The following is a 21121-nucleotide window of genomic DNA, read 5'->3' as shown; positions in this document are numbered from 1 at the left end:
GTCAAATTCCAGGGCCAAGCTTCTGGGAGAGAAGGGGGGCGGGGAGGGCAACAGGTGCACAGTGGAGGGATCTCCTTGCAGCCTCGCCTCGCAGAGCTGAGACCAGCAGACTCGGCTCCCCCACATATACTCCCCGGGTGATACTTGCCCTGCTGGGAAGTCCCTCTCACGTCTAACCCAAATACTTTAGGCTGCAGAACAGGCCTTGGCCTTTTCTTGTCTCCCAGGAGCCGGGCCTGTTGAGAACTGCCAGAGCAGTGCCCACCCCTGCTGGGTGAGGTTCACTTGGCACGTGAGGCCAGTGGACCCAGGATCCCAGGGTTAAGACTGTTTTCTGTGCAGCCACCGGCACAGGCCTTCCCAGCTCTGGACCCGCCTCAGCCTCCCCATTTGTACAATGGGCAGAACCCACAACCACAGAATTTTCCGTCCCAACCCCTCGCTACGTGGGGACCCACACCTTCTGCTCCCAGCCAACTCAGCCCCGCCCCCTCTTTCGGGAGGCACCATTTTAATTCACTTTTATTTTCAAAATAAATACTCCATCCTTCCCATTCGGACTGGGGGTGGGCAGGGAGGCCTCCCCTGGAGGGCAGTCCTGAAGGGAGCTTCTGCCTCCCCCAAACACTCCCCTGCAAATGCCCGGAATGCCTCTCTTCTCGCCCTTCCTCCTGGGCGCAGCCACGGTGTCTGAGGGTGAAGATTCCTCATCATGCGCTTCAAGGCTGGCAGCAGGGCTGAGCGCATCTCCCTGGGCTCCCAAGCCTGGGGCGAGGTGCCCTTGAGCTAACGCAGTCCCCCGCCTGAGCCCGCCCCCTCCCAGACCCAGGCCGTTAGATGCAGGCGATCAGCAGGTCCATGGAGGCAGGCACCTCGATCTCTTCGAAGAGCACGTGGCCCCCTGCTGCCCCAGAGCCCCCTGCCTTGGCCGCAGCCCTCAGCAGGCCCTGGGCATGCTGCAAGAGCTGCTGGTTCCGCCGGCGGCCCAGTCTGCGCAGTGCCAGGATGGCCAGCACGTGGTCCCGCCTGCAAAGACAAGGCCCTGTCCCTGCCAGCCCATCTCCAGGGGCGATCCCGACTTGGAGCGGGGCAAGGCCTGGGCTCAAGTGCAGGGCCACCCAGCATTCCTGGGGCCCAGCTTGAGAAAGGTCAAGAATGATGGAGGCTGAGGGAGGGGGCAGGGCCCTGCACAGGGTGGCTGGGGCTCTGAGGGTGCTGAGCTGGGCGCGAAGAGGAGGGAGTGTGCCCAACAGGGACAACAGTCCAAGCTGGAGGTCAAGAAACAGCGGAGAAGTGAGCGAGAGAGTGGGATGGCCTCCAGGAGAGGGGGTCCTGGCCAGGAGGTGTCCCGGGCCTCTTCCTAGGAGCACTGTGCAGGGAGCCACACACACAGGCAGCGGGGAGAGAGGCAGCGTGCAGTGGGCGGGCAGCCCTGGCTCAGCAGCACCCAGAGTCCCCCCTCCTCCCCCCTCCAGAAGGTGGGGGCAGGGGAGGAGCCGGCTGAGTGTAGAGGAACCCCAGGGACCAGGGGGAACCCCCCTTGTGCTCTGAGGGGGTAGTCATTTCCAGCCAAAGACAGAGAGAGTCCAGGCTGGGGACAGGGCTTTGCCCTGGGCTCTCTGTTGCCTCCCCATCCTGGACTCTCCAAGGTTATGGAGAGGTTGGGGTTGGAATTTCCACAGGACCGATGACTCACCATGCTCCCCAACACACCCCCGGGGATCAAAGTCTCCTTCCTCCTGTCGGGGTGTCAGGAGTCTCCAGGCTCCCAACATGGCTTTCGTGCAGAGGGGCCATGCCTCCCCTTCAAACTCAGGGATGGGTACTTGTCTCTGGGGTCTGATGCCCAGAGAGGGGCCCCGACCACAACCCACTCCCCCAGGCTGTAGGGGCCTCCCCGTCCGAGGGCACTGAAGGAGAGTGGCCCAGAATAGCTTCTGAAGGAAGGCTGACCCCCCTCTTCCCCCATCACCCCCCTCATCCCCCTCATCCTGCCTGAAGGTCAGGGGCCATGGTCCCCAGGCACTGACACATAGTGGCCCGAGGAAGGGCCCACCTGGCCTGCATAGTGGCTCCCCTGCCCACCAGAACAAGCTGTGCCTCCCTGGGGTTCCTCCCCTGCCCACCTAGAGACACAGGGACCCTCTGAAGGCACCAATCCCCCTTCCCCGGGGCCTGGTGGCCTTCTGCCCTTGGAGCCCCATGAGGGAGCAGGTGGGTAACAGACCTGATGTCAGGGTAGCTCCCAATGAGTGTCTCCAGGTGCCTCAGGATGTCGTCTTTGTAAGTCTCACCCAGGATGTCAGCCACACATGGGATAGCCTGGTCCAGCCACGTGGCCTCAGAGCCCTACGGAAACACGGAGACAAGTGCTGGCCGGGTCATCTGCCCCCGGAGCCTCCTTGCCGCCTGTGCCAGCGACCCCTCCACTAGTGCCCCGCGAGCCCACCGGCCCCTGCAGCCGCCCTGCAGCCGCCACCGTGTCCCTGCTATGACTGCCTCCTGCGCTTGTGGCCGAATGGGCCTCGGGCCTCGGCGGTGGACTCGGCCACCTTCCCTTCCCATATTACAATGCAGAGATGTCTTGCCATCTCTGCTCAGATGGGTAAACTGAGGCCCCGGCCCGGAGGTACAGCCCAGACTCCTACAGAGTGCGGGACACCAACAGCCCAGATAAGGGGTGTGCGTGGACCAAGTGCCCCAGCTCCAAAGGCGGGGTGGGGGGGCTGGAAGATCCACCCACAGGCCCCGCCCCTTCCCGACTCGCCCCACCAGCCGTATGCAAATGTACGGAGACGACTGCCACCGAGCCCCGCCCCAGCCGCACCCGAGGAGAACCCCTTCTGCCAAAGCCCACCCCGCGGGGGCTCTTGCGGAGGCCACTACAATGAGAACGGAGGTGCCCGCGGAAGGTCCCCAGGCCAGAGGCCCCAGAGCAGGCGGGCCCTCGGGGCTGGCCGTGGATGCTCCTACCAAGCCCTGGAAGGTGTCGCCGATGGCCTGGGCGTCGATGCCCATCTTCTGGGCGCTCCTCACGCGCTCCTCACCCCGGAACCGCTCGCGCGGCCTCAACACCTGCGCCAGGTACTCTCGGACCACGTAGCGGTGCAGCTCCTGCAGGGTCTCCTGGGCGGGCAGGCAGCCGCGTCAAGGTCAGAGCCAAGGGCCCCGCCCAGCGCGCGTCCCCGCCTGAGCCCTGCGCCCTTGAGGTACCTGTGCCGGCAGTGGGGCCATGTGCTCCAGATGGCGGGCGAAGGCCACCACCTTGTCCATGAGGGGTTGCAGCACGTCTTGTGTCAGCCACGCCTTGGTGCACAGGTTCCTGAAAAGCGGCTAGGAGCGGAGGGGGACAGGAGTCTTCCAACCATATACTGCTCCTCCTCAGAACCTTCCCTCAGAGTCCAGTGCCTGGCTCCTCACAGGGGCGTTTCGGGTCAAGGGACAGCCTGTCCCCAGGAAGAAACTCTGGAGGGGGTATCTGGCTCCCTTCTAAAGTCCCCCTGGTAACATCTCCTCTCTCAGCCAGGAATGTCACCAGGCCCTTGGCAGGAACGCCTCATCTGGGCCCTGAGCTCCAGTGGACAGGGTTGTGTGTGAACCTCTAGGCAGGCCTTGCTTAGGGGAGCCTGGGGAGGCCCGAGGGGCTGGGTGAGGGGTCTGGTTCCTTGAACCCACCTTCTCGGAGAGGTGGAGACTGAAGTCAGTAGGCATCTCCTGACCTCACTGGTCGGTTCAGGTCCCTTGCCCCCCCCCCCGCGTACCACCCCTGAAGCTGCTACGAACCCAGGGCACAGGGAGCACCTACTGGGTGTCGAAAGTGGGGAGGGAAGCCCTACTCACTTGCACATCACCCTGCAGGCCCTGGAGCAGCCGTTTCTGGAAGGTACAGGTGGCAGCCACTAGAGGTTTCTCCAGCTCTTCAAAGGTTCCTGGGAACTTGGCCAGAAGACTGGTCCTGGGGTGGGGCCAGGACAGGGGAGGAAGTGGGCAAGGGGGAGCAGGCTGTGGAAGGAGTTCCAGAATACAGCCATGGAGCCTAGGTGCCACACCAACTCTGCAAACTTAGACTAGAATGTGAAGGGCAGCCTCTAGGGCTGCACAGGGTAGTAACCCTGAAGGTGAGATGATCCCTCTAAGACATTAGGTCCCCACGCAGCCCTCAGGAGCAGGCGCTCCGAACTCCATTTCACAGGTGACAGAAGGAAGCACAGAAAAGCGAAGTGACTTATCTTGAGGCACACCGCGAGCAGGCGGCAGAGGTAGGATCAGACCCCAGCAGGGGTGGCTCAAAGTCCACCCCCACAGCTGCTGGTGGTCCACAATGTGGAGGACACCGAAGCTGGTCCTGGTGTTGAAGGCATAGAAGGGGGGCAGCTGCTGCCAACAGAAAGGGGGGGCTCTGCCTTCTGGGGGCAGAGGGACCCAGGTGCCACCCCCAGGGTAGTGGGGAGGATGGAGTGCCAGGGAGGGCTTCCCGGAGAAGGGAGTGTCCCTGAAAAGGAAGATGGCTAAGCTGGATGAAGGGAGGAAAGAAAGGAACCCATGGTGACAGGGGACACACTGGGCAGGCACCAGGCCATGACTGGGCTAGCGGGAACTTCTCCCCCTCTGCTCTGCGTTGAAACTCCCTGCATCCCTTCCAGGGCCTCAGCTCTGAAGGGCGGAGGGAGGACCTTCCAGCGGGGGCGGGAGTGGAGACGGGGCCATCCATGGAGGCCTTCTGGGAAGTCCCCCAGTGCCTCCGCGGGGTCCAGATTCCTCCCGGGGCGCCAGCTGGCCACCGCGGGCGCTTACGGTGCCCGGTTCCCCGAGCTCGCGCGCCCCCTGCTGGCGGCGCCGGGCACGTCCTCTGCGGAGGAGCAGGAGAGACCCACCGGAGCTCCTCGCAGGCGTTGATATTGGCGCCCAGATGAGGTTCGCTCACCGCCTTCGACTCTAGAAAAGCCTTTGCAAACCTGGGGGCGAAGTACGGAGAGGCCTTAGGGACCCTTCCTAGCGCGTCAGCCCTCTGCTCAGGTCCCCACCCAGACCTCCAGGGCGTTATAACAAGGCCCCTCCCTCTCACCTGTCCTGAGATCTCAGACTGAGCAAACAGGTTGGGCTCTCCCTCCCCTCACCCAGGGACGAGGGCTGTCCACACCCTGGCCACTCCACCCACTCCATCCCCAGGTGGAGGAGGTGGCCACACCTGGGCAGGAAGAGGCCAAGTGCACGTGCACAGATGCTCAGGGTGGTGGCCTCCAGTTCCGCAGAGATGGCACCGGCCACCTTCACATGCTCTGCCACAAGCTACAAGAGATGCCACCCGCTGAACCCACGTCAGAGCCCAGATCCTGATGCCCCTGTCCCCCACCTGTGGCCCAGAGGTGTCCCCAGCTTGCCCTGCTCTGTCTCCCCATCTCGGCTACAGCTTCCAGAAGCTCCTCCCTGTCCCCACAGCCACGGGCCACTTGCCAAGCTGGGCGCTGAGCCCCGGGGATCCCAGCCTGGCATGTGACCCAGGGTCCCTGATTCCACTCCAGGTGGGGCCTCAGGCTCTCGGCTAATGGGGAAAGGAGGTTGGGACTGGGTCGTACAGTTCTGGGCATCCCCACCTCAAAGGGAACCAAACAGCAGCAGAGGCCCAAGTATGCTTCTCCCCCCACCGCCCCAGGCTCACCATGTGGACATCGATGGACAGCGGCGTGTGGTAGAGACCCTGTAGCACATCGGGGGCCTCCATGTCTGCCCACCGACTCTGCTCTAGCTGCAGGATGCTATCGAAGCAGCTCGTGACCTTGGTCTGTGCGAGGTGGCGAGAAGGGCACAGTGAGACCCTCCCAAGAAGAAGTCCCCAGTTCCCCTACCTCCTGAGCTGTCATGCACCCTCGGAGGAAAGGACCACCCTGCTGGGGCATAGGCCTATGCCAAAGGCCACACGGTGAGAAGGGACTCTGGCCTGATCCAGGGCCACACACCCTGGGTGACTCTGGGCACCACACCTCCCCAGGGTGAGGCAGCCGCATTAAGCCTGTACCATGCCCCTCAGGCCTGGCCCCTGGCCTCACCTCGAGGAAGCTGGTGTAGTCACTCTCCAGGCGGGCCCACAAGGCAGGAGCCAGGAGTGGGGGCAGTGGCTCCATGGACAGGGTCAGGTCTGGGACGCCCAGAAAGTCAGGACTGGAAGGCAGGGTAGGGGCTGAGGGCCTGGACTGGGCTTCGATGCATGAGTTGCTGCCCCGAATTTCCCCCTGGCCAAGCCTAACACCATCACCAAGCACCAGGCAGCTCAGGGATCTGCCACTCCCCAGCCCCCACCAGGGAGATCCAGAGAGTGACGGGCACCTGCCTGAGGCCACACAGCAAATTAATGAGCCCAGGAGCGTTTAGTCACCCTCCTCCCACCTGTGCTCTGGCCTTCAGAGCTGGGAAGTGCTCAGAGGTGAAGGTAATCCACCCCCATCACACTGTGCAGAGCTGGGGGCGGGAGCTGGCGACAGGCGAGGCCCTGTACCTAGGGGCCTGTCCAAAGGGAAGAGTGGGGGTGAGATCCAGCTTCTGTGAGCCGCCCTGTGTCTGGCCTGGAGGGCTGCCCTTTTGTAAATGCGCAGAGGCACCCTGTGGATTAGCACATGCCCTCTCTCCCTCCCGGATGTTTTCCGCTTTCAGGAACGGGTGCGTAGGTGGCCCCTTAGGAAAATTCTGGTAGGAGAGTACCAGGGCCCAAGAAGAAAAGATCAAAGTCCCCGGGATCTCTGCTGCCCAACCACCAGCCCTCCCCCAGGGAAGAGAGAAGAAGGGAGCCCCGAGCTGCTCAGGGTGAGCGGGCACCCACAGGCCTCTGGCTGGGCAGCGGCCAGGCAGGCAATGCCAGCCTCCGGGGCCTCCCGCGGCCGCTGGCTGGGGCCTCACCTGCCGTAGACATTGACCGCCCAGTCCAGAAGGACGTAGAGTTGCTCGCAGCCCCGGGCATCCTGCGCGAGCTCCTGGAGGCGTTGGGCCACCGCGCCGTGGAAGGCCCGCAGATAGGCCTCCCCGGCCGGGAAGCCGGCGGCCGAGTAAGCCGGCAGCACCTCCCGCCACACCTTCTGCAGGTCGCTGCGAACCACGCCGCCCAGCTCGGCCAGCCGCTGGGCCAGGCCCGACGCCCCCTCGGCCTCGGCCGCCCCAGGAGCCGCCCCGGCGCCCGCCTGCTGCACGCGCTCCTGCGCGCTCTGCCTCACCGCGTCCTCCCAGTGCTGGCGCCAGCGGCGCGGGGTGAGCAGGAAGTCGCCGTCGGCGGGGGACGCGGGGTGCGCCTCCTCCTCCGCGCGCACCGTGCGGGCCAGCTCGCCGAGCGTGGCCGAGTCCACGCCGCCCGGGCCCAGCGTCTCGCGCACGATGGCGCCGATCTCGGCCGCCAGCCCGTCGTAGTGCAGACACACGTCCATGGCGCGCCGCGCGAAGCCCGTGGGGTCCTCCTGGAAGCTGTGCGAGGCTTTCTCGGCCACGAGCCGCCCCTCCAGCTGCCGCAGCTGCTCGAAGGCCGCCAACAACTGGCGCTCGGTGATGAGGTCGGCCACGGATTTGTCTTGTGCTACGACGCGGAGGACACCGGCAGTGAGGGTGCCCTGCAGCCTTGGGCCCAGCTGCAGTGTGTCCCGCCCTGGCAGCGCCCCCTGGACCTCCCCTCCGGGCGCATGGCTGCCAGGAGCCCTCCAGGACCTCAGAGGACCAGGGCCTTGCCCATGCCTCTAGTTTGGCCAGGAGCCAGGCTGTGGACCACGGTGGGGAGGTGAGGGTTCCCGAGTCCTGCAGGTCCGGGTTCAAATCCCATTTCCCCACTTCCTGGCTGTGAGACTTGAGGCGAGTCACTTAACCTCTCTGAGTCTCGCCTGGCTCACTCTCACCTCTCTGAGCGGCCCCGTGGAGGCTCCCCTGGTTGAAATGCTGGGCGAATGTGAAATGCCGTTGGGCAGGGCAGTGTTTGGAGGAGCTGGGGAGGACAGCCTGTCAGGAAGCCTGGGCCCTGCTGCTCACCCTCTGGCCTCAGTTTCCCCCCATGCTCAGTATTGTTTGTGAAGCGCTCACCTGCCTCCGGTTCCAGTTCCTCACGTCCCACCCCAGCAGAGGACCGCCGGCCGCCACCATCCATGACCCTAGAGGGCACCTGTGGGTTGTGGGTCACCCCTGGCACAGCCGTGGCCTGGGACTGGTCAGCCGTGGAGCCGTTTTCCCGGGCTCGCCGAAGGGACCGGGACAGGAAGCGGGAGCTGCGCTGGAACAGGCCCAGGTCCTCCTTGGGGGCCTGGCCTGAGGCCCGCTGGCTTGACCGGGAGAAGGCCCGCCGGAATGTGCCCAGGCCGGGCCAACTGTCCTCATGGCGGGTGCCGGGAGCTCCCTCACCGCTTGCCCGCCAGGGACCCCGCACTGGTGGGGTCTGCAGCTTCTTCGCAGGCTCCTTGGGGCTGTGCAGCTCCGGCCCAGAGGTCACCGTCTGTGGCAACGACATCTTGGTAGCAGGAAAGCTGGAGATGAAAAGGAGGCTCAGGAGCTCTGGGGTGGGAGAGGGGTGGCGTCCGCCCTGGGGGATGGGCGCGGAAACCCCGTGAGAAACCTGTGAGACCTCATGGAGCCCAGCAGCTGGGCTTGGTCGGGGAAGCTTCTCCCAGGAGATGACCCTAGGCCGGCACCAGGCAGCTCTCGTGGCCGGGGCTGTCTTTGTGCCAGGCTGCAGCTGGCTCTGAGATGCAGACAGCTACTTCCTTCTGGAAAACTTCCCCAACACCACCTTCCCCAGGGCAGCGCCCCCTGGCCCCGTGCCGACCCTCCCTGACTTGGCCAGGCCAGACCCTCCTGTCAGAGTGGGAGAGGAGAGTTGAACTTGCACTGTTGTCCTGTGGCCCAGCCCAAGCCACAACCCACAGCCCCCGGGGCTGGGCCCAGCAACCACATCCAGGATTTCCTGGACGTGAGGTCCTGAGGCCTAAAATGCCCAGTCCCCGCACCCCCAGGCTTCACTGCCCTCCCCCCCCACCAAAGTCCTCAGTGCACCCTTATTCAGCCCATCCGGCCTAACTGCTTCTGCTCAAAGGGGAGCTCAGGGACCCCTGTAAGAGTCTACCCCTTCTCTGGGTAACTCAGAATTGGAGGGAAGCGGGGTCAGGCCTGAGGTCTGTGGCCACCCCCTGCTGTCCCCAAGGCTTATCTCCCTATCCAGCCTTGCAGCACTGTAGGGGGCATGGTGGGAGGGACCTGGAGGTCCCCAAGGCAGTACGCCCTTGTTGCTCGCCTTTCCACCCAGCCCTGCTGTGCTCCCCCAGTGACGGGGCCCCGAGGGGGTCTCTAGAGCATGGAGGTGCGAAGCAGGGGCCCCCCTTGCCCTCCCCGGGCTCCAGGCCTGCCGCAGGGTGCTCTCACCCCAGGGTGCTCTCACCCCAGGGTGCTCTCCCACTCCCTTGTGGCAGAGCCGGGCCTGTGTTTGATCTTCTGCCTTTAGGTAAGGCCGGTGTGGGAGAGAGGAGACTCCTCAGCGTTGGGGGACCTCCCCCCCACCCCTTTGTGAGGGTGTGGCCAGGGTGGAGGCTCTCTTAGACCAGCAAGGTCTTACTTTAGCCTTGGAGAAGTGTGCCACAAGGAGGGCTGGACTACTGAAGTCACAGACGAACCAGAGGCCAGAGCCCCCAGCCCATCTCCAGGTTCCCCCTACTCCCAGGACAAAGGTCAGGCTGTCACCTGACCCTTGGGTGACATCAGGCGGGAACACCTCTTCCCAGGCCCCCATTTGCCTTGGTGGGGATGACACTGGGATGGTCAAGGCCCAGACCCTCCCCCACCCCCTGAATGCCCTCCAGGGGTCAGACACACAGGTCGTCAGCGAAGTCCTCCTTTCCTGTTCCCAGAGGCCACCTAACACCTGGAGAGAGGCCTTGCGGAGGGAGAGGCAGGAGCAGGTGATTGATGGGTTCTTATCAGCCCTGCCCAGGTCACAGGTCATCGTCCTCTCCTGGGCACTGGGACTCAGGGACCCTGCCCCAACTTGGACTGACCCCCACACGCAGGGAACATTGTCCCGAGAGCTTTCTTCCCTCCCCACCCCCAGCTTCCTTGTCTCCGGGGCCCCTCAGACACCAGCAGGGTCCAGGCGACCTGTGCTGTGCCCAGATGTGCTTTGAGTATCGTCACTAGGGCCATGGGGGAAGGTCAAGTGGGCCCTGTCTTGGCTGAGCTTACACTTGGTAAACACCTACTGTGCGCCCAGCCCAAGGCCTGGCGCACATCAGGTTTCCCTAATGACAAAGCTGCAGGGTGCCACCTCATCTCATAGATGAGCAAACAGGCTCAGAAAAGAGGCAGGGTCTTGCCTCCAGCCACACAGCTCAGGGTCAGGGAGCCTCGGGAGCACAGCCTGGGTCCCCACGTCTCCCAGCTACAGTGAACCACGCTGCTCAAGGAACCCTTTCTCCTGGCCGAGGCACCCACAGTGGCAGCTGCTCCCGGATGCCAGGAGTGAGGCCGAGAGGCAGATTCAGGGGGAAGGAGGGGCGGCTGGCAGTTTGGGTCTTCTGTGAGGCCACACCAGCAGATGGGTCCCCCCAGCCTGCTCGACCACCCTCCTCCAGAACCAGAACTGTCCTGAAGGCCCCTCGAGGCCCCCAGACGGTCCCCCTGCCCTCTTGCTCCCATACTTCCCCAAGCCATTATGGACCCTCCTACAGCACAAGTCAACCAGGTCACTCCCTTGCTTTAAGCCCTTCCATGGCTCCCCAGATCCTGGCAGCCAGAGCCCCCCACCCCTGGACCCCCTCCAGCCTCACCTCTGGGCCTCCTTGACCTGTACCCATCCAGCCCCCCGGGCACCTCTTTGGCCCTCAAATGCCCAGCCTCCCCATCTTAACTCTCCAAATCTGACCTGGATTTCAGGGTCCAGGGGATATGGGTGCCCCCACCTCCAAGGTGACTTTGGGCTGTGCTGCCCAATGTTCCTGTGGCAATGGGCTTTCCTTACTGGCCCCGGAGTCTCTGTCCATCGGCCCCGTGCCCATCCGCCCAGAGTCAGCCTGGTGGAGGAGGGGACCGTCAGGCTCAGGGTCCCCGTTGCGATCCTGGCCGGGCCCCACACTGGTATCTGCTGGCCTCCATGCCCTGTGGACTCCACCTTGACCCCGCCCCAGACCTGCCTCGGCAGCCTTTCTGGACAACAGTCCACACCTCCCGCTCAGGGCCTGGTTTCACGCTGGGTGTCCTGTGACTGAGGGATGGTGGCGTGGTGTGGGGCATCTGGCCCTGGGCCACGAGCCCCCCAGGGCGGGGAGTGGGCCTGACTCAGTCCCCAGCCAGGCCCGCCCAGTACCTGGCAGGTACCCAAGGAAAACAGATAAGCTATCTAACGTGGGGGGGGGGGGCTGAGGGGGTTCCCCCTTTTGTGTGGATGGGCCTTGTGTGTTAACCTGAGTGTGTCCCCCTGTACATGTGTCTCAGAGGCCTGCGAGTGGCTCTGTCTGTGAGTCCGTGTGTCTGTCAGTGCCCATGTGTGGGTCTTTCCATCCGCATAGCCGCGTTCTGCGTGTCTGTGTCTGCACCCGGTGATTTGAGCTGCGCTCGGTCCTGGGCTCCGAGCTGAGATCCCTGGCCCAGAAGGCCACTGCAGACCCCGAGCAGAGCAGAGCCGTCCTCAGCCCCCTGAGTCCCCGCCCACTGCCCGAGGCATCCCCGCAGCCCTCCCGGGCCACCTGCCCAGAACGTACCTGCTGGGTGAGGAGGGCCCAGGCCCCAGGCAGGACGGAGCTGCCAGGAGAAGCCTGCTGAGCCAGGGCCCGGGAACTGGGCCTCAGTGGTGCGGCCTCTGGAGCAGCCCGAGTGAGTGACCAACAGCTGGGACTTCCCAGCCTGGTCTGCGCACGCCCTGGGCCCACCGGCCCCACCCCCCGCCCCATCCTCCACCCCAAACCCGTAGTTTCACTTTCAGAAGTGCCCCTCCTGTCACAGACACTATTACTCCAACCTTTGATTCCTAGCAGTCCACGCGCAGGCTGTCAGGGAGCACGGCAGGGGAGGGGCGGCCCTTCAGGGCTCAAGGCAGTGTGAGGGGGACCCTTCTGTGGTCCCACTGAGGCCAGGGGCCAGAGGCGCTGGCCTGCCTCGGTGGGCGGCATCCCAGCCCAGAGGAAGCCCTCCCTCTTCTGGGCCCGTGTGCCAAGCTCATTCAGAGAGCCCCTGCCTGGCACGGAGAGCCAAGAGCCATGGGGCACAGGGATGGAGGTGTGGGGGGAGAGTTCGGGAGGGTGTCACAGTGACAGCAAAGGGAATGTCATAAGCCACAGGCCATTCCAGAGGGCTTCAGGAGCTGGCGTGGGAGGGGGCTCAGGGGGAGAAGGATTCGGCTCAGGAGTGAGGAGAGAAGGCGCTCTGGGCAGCGGTCCGCAAAGGTGTGGATGCGGCCGGGGCCTGCGGAACGGAGAGCACAGGCCCTCCTCCCCCACCGCGGATCCAGCTGGGGAGGGTTTGTGGGGAGCGACCCTGAGGCTTCCCAGAAGAGGCAGGCCCCACATCTTCATGGGGGGATTCTGGTGCTGGCATCCTTGGAAAAAACTTAGGGAAAATCCAAGGAGGACTGATCCAGGCCTGAGCAGGCTGAGCAGGAGCCTCTGGGCAGGGGGCAGAGCAGGGCAGGTGGAGACAGGCTTGTGTCCAAGGGCTGCCAGGACACAGCGCCACTGGCTGGGGGGCTTAAGCAGCAGAGATTTATTTTTCCAAGTTCTGGAGGTGGAAATCCGAGATCCAGGTGTCAGCAAAGCTGATTTCTCCTGAGGCCTCTCTCTTGGGCAGGGGGACGCCAGGCTCTCCCCGCGTCCTCACACGGTCGTTCCTCCGTGCGTGTCTCTGTGTTTCTGTTCTTATGAGGACACCAGTCCTATAGGATCAGGACTCACCCGAATGGCCTCGTTTTAACAAGTCACCTTCTTCAAGGCACTGTCTCCAAATATAGTCACCTTCTGAGGAATTGTTGGGAGTCAGGACTTCAACGTAGGAATTTTCGGGGACAAACTCCAGCCCACAACAGACTGGAAGGCACCTGAGATGCTGCAGTGCCCCACTGCCACCTGTAGCCGGGTCAGATCGGACCCAGAGATACCAGCACCTCCTCCAGGAAGCCCTCTGGCTTCCCACTTGAGTCACGAGCCCCCTGAGCCCTGGGTACCCCTCTGTGAAGCAGGGTCACAAGTCTCAGCTCGAGCCCCGTGGGCTGGAGGGGACCTCCCCCCCCCCCCCCCGCCCGAGCTCAGGCTGGTCTGCTCGCTGGCCTCCTGGGCCATGTGTCTCCAGCAGTCAGAAACCAAGAGACGGGAGGGGGACGCACAGCTTCAGAGACAGAGGGACACCCCGCAGTGACAGCCCGGGGCTCTTCTTTGGCAGTCCCAGGGCCTCTGTGGAGTGAACACCTCCACCCTCGTTGCCCTGGAACACGGGCTCAGAGGCGTAGGAACCTGCCCGCGGCCCACAAAGCTGGTGAGACAGAGGCCAGGACGCCAGTCCTGCCTCTGAGGACTGGGGTCTTCCCATAGGGCGAGGCCTTCCTGGTCTCTACTTCACAGGGCACATTAGGGTCACCTCCTCTCAAGAGAGGGGTCCCCGGAAAACTGGCAGCACCCAGGGCCTGGGCAGTTGCGCCTGGGCCTCTCCCCAGCTCCCAGCTCCATCCCACACCCGTTGCCAGCCTGGGCCCACTTTTCAGCAGGAGGCTGTGCTGGTTCTTTCATCCCATCTCCACGCTGTGGTTCCCCAATTGCCTCAGTAAAATCCCTGTAGAAAAGTCCCAGCCTTGTCTCCATTAAAAAAAAAAAAAAAAAAATGCAGCTGTTGGGGACATGTGTCCACGGCAGCAGAGAACCTGCTCCCACGTGGGAGAGGGCAGGGAGAAGGACTCTCACCCCCAGACGCTTGCTTGTGCCCGTGGTTCCGGGGAAGCCAGGCTGTCACACCCCGAATGCAGATGCCAGAGGCGGCAGATGTCACCCACACCGCAGCCAGGACCAAACAGACGGGGCAGAGAGCAGGAAGCCTGGGCTGGGTCCTCTGCTCCGAACCAGCTTTGGGTCGGGGCAGGGGACGGTGTCTCTCCAAGACCGATATTGCAAAGTTGAGGGGACCTATCTCCGACCTGCACTAGGCAATGACCCCAACCCATTCCGGAATGGGGCCTCTGGATGATTCCCAAGGCCCTTCCCCCACCCCCACCCCCACCCCGCACCCTCCCACCACTGCCTTGGGGGCGGGGCCTCATGCATATGGGCGGGGCATCCACTTCTGGTACCGCCCCCTCCCGCTCTGCCGGAACCAGCTCTTCTGAGTGAAGGTCGGTGGGCTGGGGACCGGTCTTTAAGGGGCTGTGTCCTGCAGGCTGGGGGCCTGCGCTTGGAGGGGCGGACATGCCGAGCCCTGCCCCCACTAGACTGCCTCAGTGGGCCTGACTCCCCCACCCTGGACTCACTGGATACTGCAGGTTCCTGGGGCCTCCAATAATGGGTCACCTCCTCTCAAGGCCTGCCCTGGTAGATGGTGGGCTTCGGTGTGGTATTGTGGGTACCACTCAGACCGGGCTCTGAAGGGGACCTGGATTCTGTCCCAGCTCAGCGATTTGTCAGCGGTGGGACCTTGGGACAGTCGTATACAAATGAGTTTAACACTGTACCGGGGAGGGGCTCCGAAGAAATCTCAGTAAATGAGACCCTGGCCCACCCCACCTGCTGCACCAAGAATATGCAAATCACCCCTGTTTGCCCAAGTCCCTCACCCCACGACCCGTTTGTCGGTCAGCAAGCCCCGGCATGCGTCCTGTGAAATGTCTGCCCCCCCATGTCCCCGCGGAACCATAGGAGGGCTGGAGGCGGAGGGCAAGAAGGACTTGGAGGGACTGTCCAACACCTCTCCTAAGCTGGAGACCTGGGGGGGGGACCACGGAGACATCTGGGACTGCGGAGTGGCTCATGGGGCCACGGGGTTAAAATTAAAACAGGCAAACGTCCTCACCTCCGCCTTCACCTCTCCTGCACTGGGGGCTGGGTTATTTTTAGAAGGAAGGCGTGCTGGAGGAATGCCTTATTCATCCTTGAGGTGAGCAAGGCCTCCAGGAAAGAAGAGAGGGGCTTGCGTCTCCCAGCTGCCCCTCCGAGCTCACCAGGGCCCTGTCCCACCCGGCCTGAGCCCGAGGACTTCATTGAGCTTAACATTTATGCGGGGCTGCCTCCTGCCAGGCTTTCTCTGCCCTGGGTCAGGCTAGCCAAGGGCAGAGGACCATAAAGGGAGACTGGGAGGGAGGCCAGCACACCTGGGCTCCAGCAGTGATTGGGTTTCTGCCCCCCACCCATGCTAACCCCAACTAGCCAGGAGGGCTCCCCTTGCGCAGAGAGACACGGCCAAGAGGCAATATCGCTGGACCCCTTGGAGGGAGAGGACACTCACGTGGGCAGGAAGAGGTGCCTCCCCGCCCCGTCCCAGGGACCCCATCACAGCTGGGGCCGGGACGAGCCGTGGGTGCCTCTTCACATGTCAGTGTGTTCATCTGCGAAGTGGGACTTTTGCAAGGACTTGAGGAGCCCCAGCCTGGAATAGGACCCCCATCCTATGGGCCACTCCTGTGCCCTAGACTCCCAGTGAGGAGGGTTATAAGAGGAAGGAATCTTGCCCTCAGGGTCCAGCCAGAGCTGGAGGCCCCAAGGAGAGGGGGAGGGCCACCTGGAGGAAGCTTGTCCTGCCTTAGGTGGTCCTGGCTGAGGCTGAGCAAAGCAGAAGGCCCAAGGCTGGGGGAGCCAGAGGAGCAAAGTCCACAGGAGCAAACGGCCCCACCAGCTACCCCACCCCCAGTGTAGAAACACCTGAGTCACTCACTTGGCACTTTGGCCTGGTCACCCTGGGCTCCGAGTCAAGGCCCTTGTCTGGAATGCCATAGTAAAACCCAAACTGTTCCCAGCCCCTCAGGGCCCTAGCAAATGTGCCCGCCAGCCACCAGGAAGGGCCTTTATTTCTGCTTCAAACCTCAGGACAGGTAGGGTGTGATCCAGATCCCGAGCTGCAGACGGGAGAGGGCAGGCGGTGGTCCTGGCCAGACCCCAGGAGGCAGGAGGTGGTGGCTGTCCTGTCCCCTCTCCAAGCATCAGCCCAGCCACCCAGGGACCGAGGCCCTCCCAGGTGTCAGCCAGCAGGGTTTGCTGGGTGCCCCCCACCCCAGCCCTGCACAGCAAAATCAGGCCATGTCCTGCCCCCTTACTGGGGGCCCTGGGGGGCCTGGTCCTTGCAGCTGGCATGCTTGCTGCTGGCGTCTTCCGGGGCCTTCCCGGGTGCTTCCCTCAGTGAGGAGGCTGCAGAAACATAAAGGCCTCCATGTTGCTGCGGCTGCATTTCCGACAGGCTGGCAAGGAAAGGGGGGGCAGGCAAGGCCCGGCTCTGGGAGCAGGAGCCCTTCCTCCCCTGGGGCCAGAGCGATAAGGTGGCAGATTGAAGGCAAGTCCGGGGCCAATCTGGAGACACTACCCTCCCCCCACCCAGAGCCCAAGTTCCAGTGGTTACCCAAGGGGTGGTCCCTGGTGCCGCTCTGGGCCCTAGACGGAAGCTGACAGAGACTGAGGGGGCTTTGGGGAAAGGCGGGGGTTATGGCCTAGACAGGCCCCTTCTGGGCCTCAGCTGCTGGGGGCTGACGTCTGAGAAGTGGGGGAGGGCAGGTAGGGGCTAGGCAGCCCCAGCGGAGGCCAAATTCATTTCCTCTTCAGGAGACAGACTTCCCAGGGCACAGCTTGCCCCCCAGTGCCCTCCACAGAGGCTCACACTGGCCAGCCTGCCGTCTCTCCTATGCCTCACACCTGGGCCCTGGAAGACCCCTCTCCTCCCCACACATCCTACTCCTTCTGGAAGCTTCCTTGGCTCTGGCAGCCTCTTGGCCTTTAATCAGGCACTGGTGGCCAGCACGGGTGCCTGTCACTAGGACGGCTCGTCTCCCCACCTCCTGGGCACCCAGGCCGGGCCTGCCCAGCACCCACCCCCTCACCTTTCCCAGGCCCTCTGAATGCACACCTGCCCCCCAGGCATGAATCAGGTGGGAGAGGAGAGGAGCTGGAATTGGGAGGAGCCCAGGGTCCTGTGTCCAACAGACCCCAAATGCGTGCCTTTCTCTGCTGGGCCTGGGGTCCACCGCAGCAGGTGGGGTCCTCGTGTGCACGTGGGAGGGGGCATTGGACAAAGAGAGGGTCAAGGCCACGAGGCTCCCAGGTGCCCCCGCAGAAGCTCAGGCAAGGGGGGCCATGATGTGCACAGACTGGAGGGGTAGCTCCCCCCGACCCGCGCCGCAGGCAGCCCCTCACTCACCAGCTGCGCCCTGGGTCTGGGCTGACCCCCTCAGGGCGCCCTCTGGCGGCCAGCGCAGCTCCCCGCTCTCCACAGAGCCCGCCTCGGGGGACTCCACCACAATTGAGGGCAGCCTTGGGCCCAGCTGGGGGCCCTTCTCCCGGGCACCTGCCAAAGCCTGCAGGGAGGGTGGGCAGCGGTCAGGGGCTCCCTGCTCGCTCCTACACCCCACACCTGCCCTGCACTTTGTTTACTGGGAGCTTCACGTGTGCGCGTGCGCGTGACGTGGGTGTGCCAACCCCTCCCCCATCCCACCACGTGGGGGGACCGAGCACTCAGCACCTGGGGCACCAAAGGATCCATCTGCACTCAGGCCTTAGGTCCATTTCACAGACAGGAGCCTGAGGCCAGAGAGGCCGAGGCCACCCGGTGAGCGAGCCCAGGGCTTCTGTGCGCTGGAGCCGCCTCCCGCATCCCCTGTGGCCCCTTCCTAGGGTCTTCCTAGAGGGGCCTTTGGTCTCCTCCCCAGCGCCGAGGAGCTGGGAAGCTGTTACCATGGCAACCGGAGGCTCTCTGGGCTCGCTCTGGGCTCATTGTTCGGTGCCCACAAGAGTGTGCGGGGGCTGCCTCCCCAAGCCCTCCTGGTCCCCTCTGCATCCCCGCCTCCCATTCAAGGCCTCCGGAGGGAGAGGCCCGCGTGGCCAGCGCTCCCGCACGGCCCTCCGGCTGAGGCCACAGCAGCTGATGTCCTGCGTCCCTCCGCTCAAGGAGTGCCTTGAGGAAAGGCGGGCCCACCGCTGCGGGAACTTGGCTAAGTGGCTCAGAACCACCACAGCAGAACCATCTGAACATGGGTTGAAATGCACCTTCCTGGGCCCTCTGGGTGGGGGGCAGGAATCGGCATTTTCGCCAAGAACCGCAGGGTTCCCTCACGAGGCTGGGACTGCCTTGCAATCGGCAGCTCAGGGGCCTGCCTACCCCGCCCCAGCGACGGGACCACCCGGCTCCTCCTGCCGGCACGGCCTCTGGCACCCTTCCCCACCTGCGCTTCTCCACCCGGCCCTCCTCTGCGAAGGCCCCACTGACTCCCAGCCTGGGCGCTCCTCGGCCCAGGGTGTGCCACTGGAACGAGGGAGGTCCCGCCAGCGGCGCTTGGAGGTCTGAGGCTTGGTGTCCATCTGTCCCGCCTGGGAGGCTGGCCCCCGTGTGACTCTGGGCTGGTCCCCTTCTCTAGCCCCACCAGCCGCCAGCAGTGCCAGCAATGACACTGTCCCGCCTCTAGAATGCAGGACACCAAGACTGAACCCCTCATGTAGGGACTTCACTTTCTGGATGCATCAACACAGCCCCTGAAAACTAGGGGACCAGGGTGGGGGACTGTGGCATTGCCTCACCCACCAGGGAGCAGACCACTTTGGGGAACAATCCCGAGGGTCCTCGAGGTCCAGGAGTGGTGCCGAGGAAGTCAGGGAGGCTCGGCCGCCAGTTGCTTTATACAGCAGACTTCTAGGGAGGAGCATCTGCCTCGCTCACACGGATGGGTAAACTGAGGCATGCCTCAAATCACAGGCCAGGGCTTGAGGCTGACTTTCTCCTGTCCCCCGTGGCTGGCAGACCCCAGGGCCCCAACTGCATACCTTTCCCGCTGGGCCTCCGGCCTCCTCCGCTGGGCTTAGCTCGGGCATGGCTGGCTGGGGGGCAGTCATGTTGTTGCTGCTGTCGAGGTGCGTGAAGACGGGGGTTGTGGGCAGGGGAGAAACAAGGTGTCTGCCAGGGGACGGATACTGGAGTCCACTCTCCTCCTGTGAGACCACTCTAGCCTGCGCCCACCCCACCCTGGCCCCCTGCCCCTGCTTCAGCTGACATTCCTGCGCCACTGCTCCCTGTCCAAGCCCACCATCAGAGGGGACCCTGGACGGGCACCATGCAGCGTGCCCAGTGTTGCAGGGGACAGGAGTGGAGCAGAAGCTGACTAAGCCTTGAGACCCATGAAGGTTTCTTTGAAGAGGGCCCTCTGATCTGAAGCCTGATGGCTGAGCAGGAGGCTGCCAGGCCAGTGGGGAGGAGAGAGGATGTTCTGGGACAGGGAACAGCTAGGCGAGGACACAGAGATCGGGGGACCCAAACAGGTTTCTGAGCCAGGAGGCTGGGAGCCCCTGGAGTCAGGTTCAAGTCAGCCAGAGGCAAAGGTGGCCAGGTCCTCTCCAAGAGTGGACAAGAGTGGCCCCAGTTGGGGCCGGGCACTCGATACCCACAGCCAAAGGGAAACCAGCATCCTTTCTGCACTTGGCCATGCCCACTCGGGCCAGCACAAGGGCAAGGGAGCCCAGCCAGGGACAGCCCAGCAAGGGCTCTGGGAAGAGAAGCCCTGGTGGCCTCCTAAGCACCAGCCTCCGACTCTCCACCTGTACTTGGCCAGAGGCAGAAGTGGGGGTGGGGTCTGGCTGGGAGGCCGCCGGGGGCCCCAGGCAAGGGGCAGGAGTGCTGGGAGGGGGCTGGGCAGAGGGACAGCAGCAAGCTGGGGGATCGAGTGCCTGTGAAGCCTTGCTGGTTGTGGGGGAGGTGGTCCTGCGGGCACCCAGCAAAGGGCGAGGGTTGCTATTCTGGGATATGAGCTTTCTTTCACCCAACGCCCAGCTCCGTTTGGTTCGGGTCCCACTGAGACCCAGGGAAGGCTGGGAGGGAGCCATGTGCCTCCACCCAATCCCAGAGCCCGAGAGAGCCAGGCCCTACCCTCTCTCTCTGAGCTGATGCTCCCACATCAGTCCTTCCATATGTGCCCCTTCTGGAATCCCATATCAGAACTCAGAATCTCAGCTAGAGCCCAGGGCAGCCAGGAGAGAGACCAAGAGACCGGACTTAGATTGGAGAAAAACCCCAGAGGGAAGGCAGACAAACCAGCTAGCCACAGAGATAAGGCAGAGGTGACAGGGCTGGGGAGAGAAGAGGGAAACAGAGCCAGAGGGACCATACAGACAGAGGAAGAGAGACGAAGAGACAGAGGGCTTGAGAAAGACAAATGACACAACTGTCGCCTTGGGCCCAGCCAGGGGCTAGGCAGCCAGCCAGCCAGCAAGTCTCTAAGGGCTGCTTCCCCGCTGTCCCGCGCCGCCAGGGCCAGCGGCAGCCGCAGCTCTCGCCCATCAGGGACTCCCGCCACCCGCCACCCCCGCGCCCGCACCTCCGCCGGCGCCCAGGTGCGGCAGGCCAGGTGCGGTCCCCAGGCGCACAGTCCCCAGGCGCACTGCGCTCGCCCAGAGCCCGGCGTCCAGCAGCCAGGAGCTGAGCGCGGCCCCCGCCGCCTCCTCTCTCCCGAGGGAGCTCCGACTCGGAACCCCCAAACTCCCCCCGCCTTCCCCCCCGCCCAGCCCCGCGGAGCCGGGGCGCACCGGGGGCGAGGGCAGGGACGAGGGTGGGGAGGGGGCGCCCGCTGAGCCTCGCTCACACTCACCCTCCCGCGCTGGATGCTCGCGCCGAGTCGCCAGGCGCCGCTCGGAGCTGGCAGCCCGGGTTCGCCCTCCCCGGCTGCCGCCCGCCCTCCCCGGTGCTCTCCGCCCACACTCGCGCGCCGGCCCCCATGACACTCTGGCCGCGGGGCCCTCCCGCGCTCCCAGCCCCAGCTCCCCGGTCGCGCGCCCCGGGCGCATCCTCCCTTTGACAAAACCGCAGCCGCCAGAACCGGACCCCTGTCACTTGAGACCGCAAGCCTCAGGTTTGAGGTTCAGGAATTGCGGGCGGCGGGGGTCTGGGATGCGGGGTGAGGGGTGGTCAGAAGTCAGTGGGGCCAGAGACAGGGGAAGAAGACACCGTCCAGTTTGAAGGAGTG

The 21121-nt window shown here is 64.2% G+C and overlaps 2 protein-coding genes across 8 annotated transcripts; both read right to left on the bottom strand.

Annotated features, from left to right (window-relative positions):
* Positions 1-469: 469 nt before the first annotated feature.
* Positions 470-11879, bottom strand: EXOC3L4 (exocyst complex component 3 like 4). Of its 5 annotated transcripts, XM_032345372.1 has the most exons (13): positions 11706-11877; positions 8050-8486; positions 6892-7555; positions 6048-6159; positions 5660-5782; positions 5189-5289; positions 4875-4955; positions 3841-3955; positions 3214-3333; positions 2974-3126; positions 2228-2349; positions 873-1026; positions 470-765 (listed from the first exon to the last, which is right to left on the bottom strand). In XM_032345372.1, exons 2-13 carry the CDS (start codon positions 8468-8470, stop codon positions 529-531), a joined length of 2403 nt encoding a protein of 800 aa, XP_032201263.1. In that variant the 5' UTR covers positions 8471-8486; positions 11706-11877; the 3' UTR covers positions 470-528. The 5 variants fall into 5 exon arrangements, 3 of the variants coding, with proteins under 3 accessions (XP_032201263.1, XP_032201265.1, XP_032201264.1); XM_032345374.1 differs by having other exon boundaries at positions 672-1026; positions 11706-11876; XR_004286247.1 differs by lacking the exon at positions 470-765 and having other exon boundaries at positions 943-1026; positions 1697-2349; positions 11706-11878.
* A 4084-nt stretch (positions 11880-15963) lies between these two features.
* On the bottom strand, positions 15964-20820 carry LBHD2 (LBH domain containing 2). Of its 3 annotated transcripts, none has more exons than XM_032341729.1 (4): positions 20747-20820; positions 18933-19011; positions 17317-17473; positions 15964-16316 (listed from the first exon to the last, which is right to left on the bottom strand). In XM_032341729.1, exons 2-4 carry the CDS (start codon positions 18999-19001, stop codon positions 16222-16224), a joined length of 321 nt encoding a protein of 106 aa, XP_032197620.1. In that variant the 5' UTR covers positions 19002-19011; positions 20747-20820; the 3' UTR covers positions 15964-16221. The 3 variants fall into 3 exon arrangements, with proteins under 3 accessions (XP_032197620.1, XP_032197621.1, XP_032197619.1); XM_032341730.1 differs by having other exon boundaries at positions 18933-19008; positions 20747-20810; XM_032341728.1 differs by lacking the exon at positions 20747-20820 and adding an exon at positions 20029-20122.
* Between the last annotated feature and the right edge of the window lie 301 nt (positions 20821-21121).

This window comes from Mustela erminea, chromosome 5 (assembly GCF_009829155.1).
Source record: "Mustela erminea isolate mMusErm1 chromosome 5, mMusErm1.Pri, whole genome shotgun sequence".
NCBI lineage: Eukaryota > Metazoa > Chordata > Mammalia > Carnivora > Mustelidae > Mustela > Mustela erminea.
Note: the sequence above shows the minus strand (reverse complement) of the source record. Positions and strands in the feature narration are given on the sequence as shown.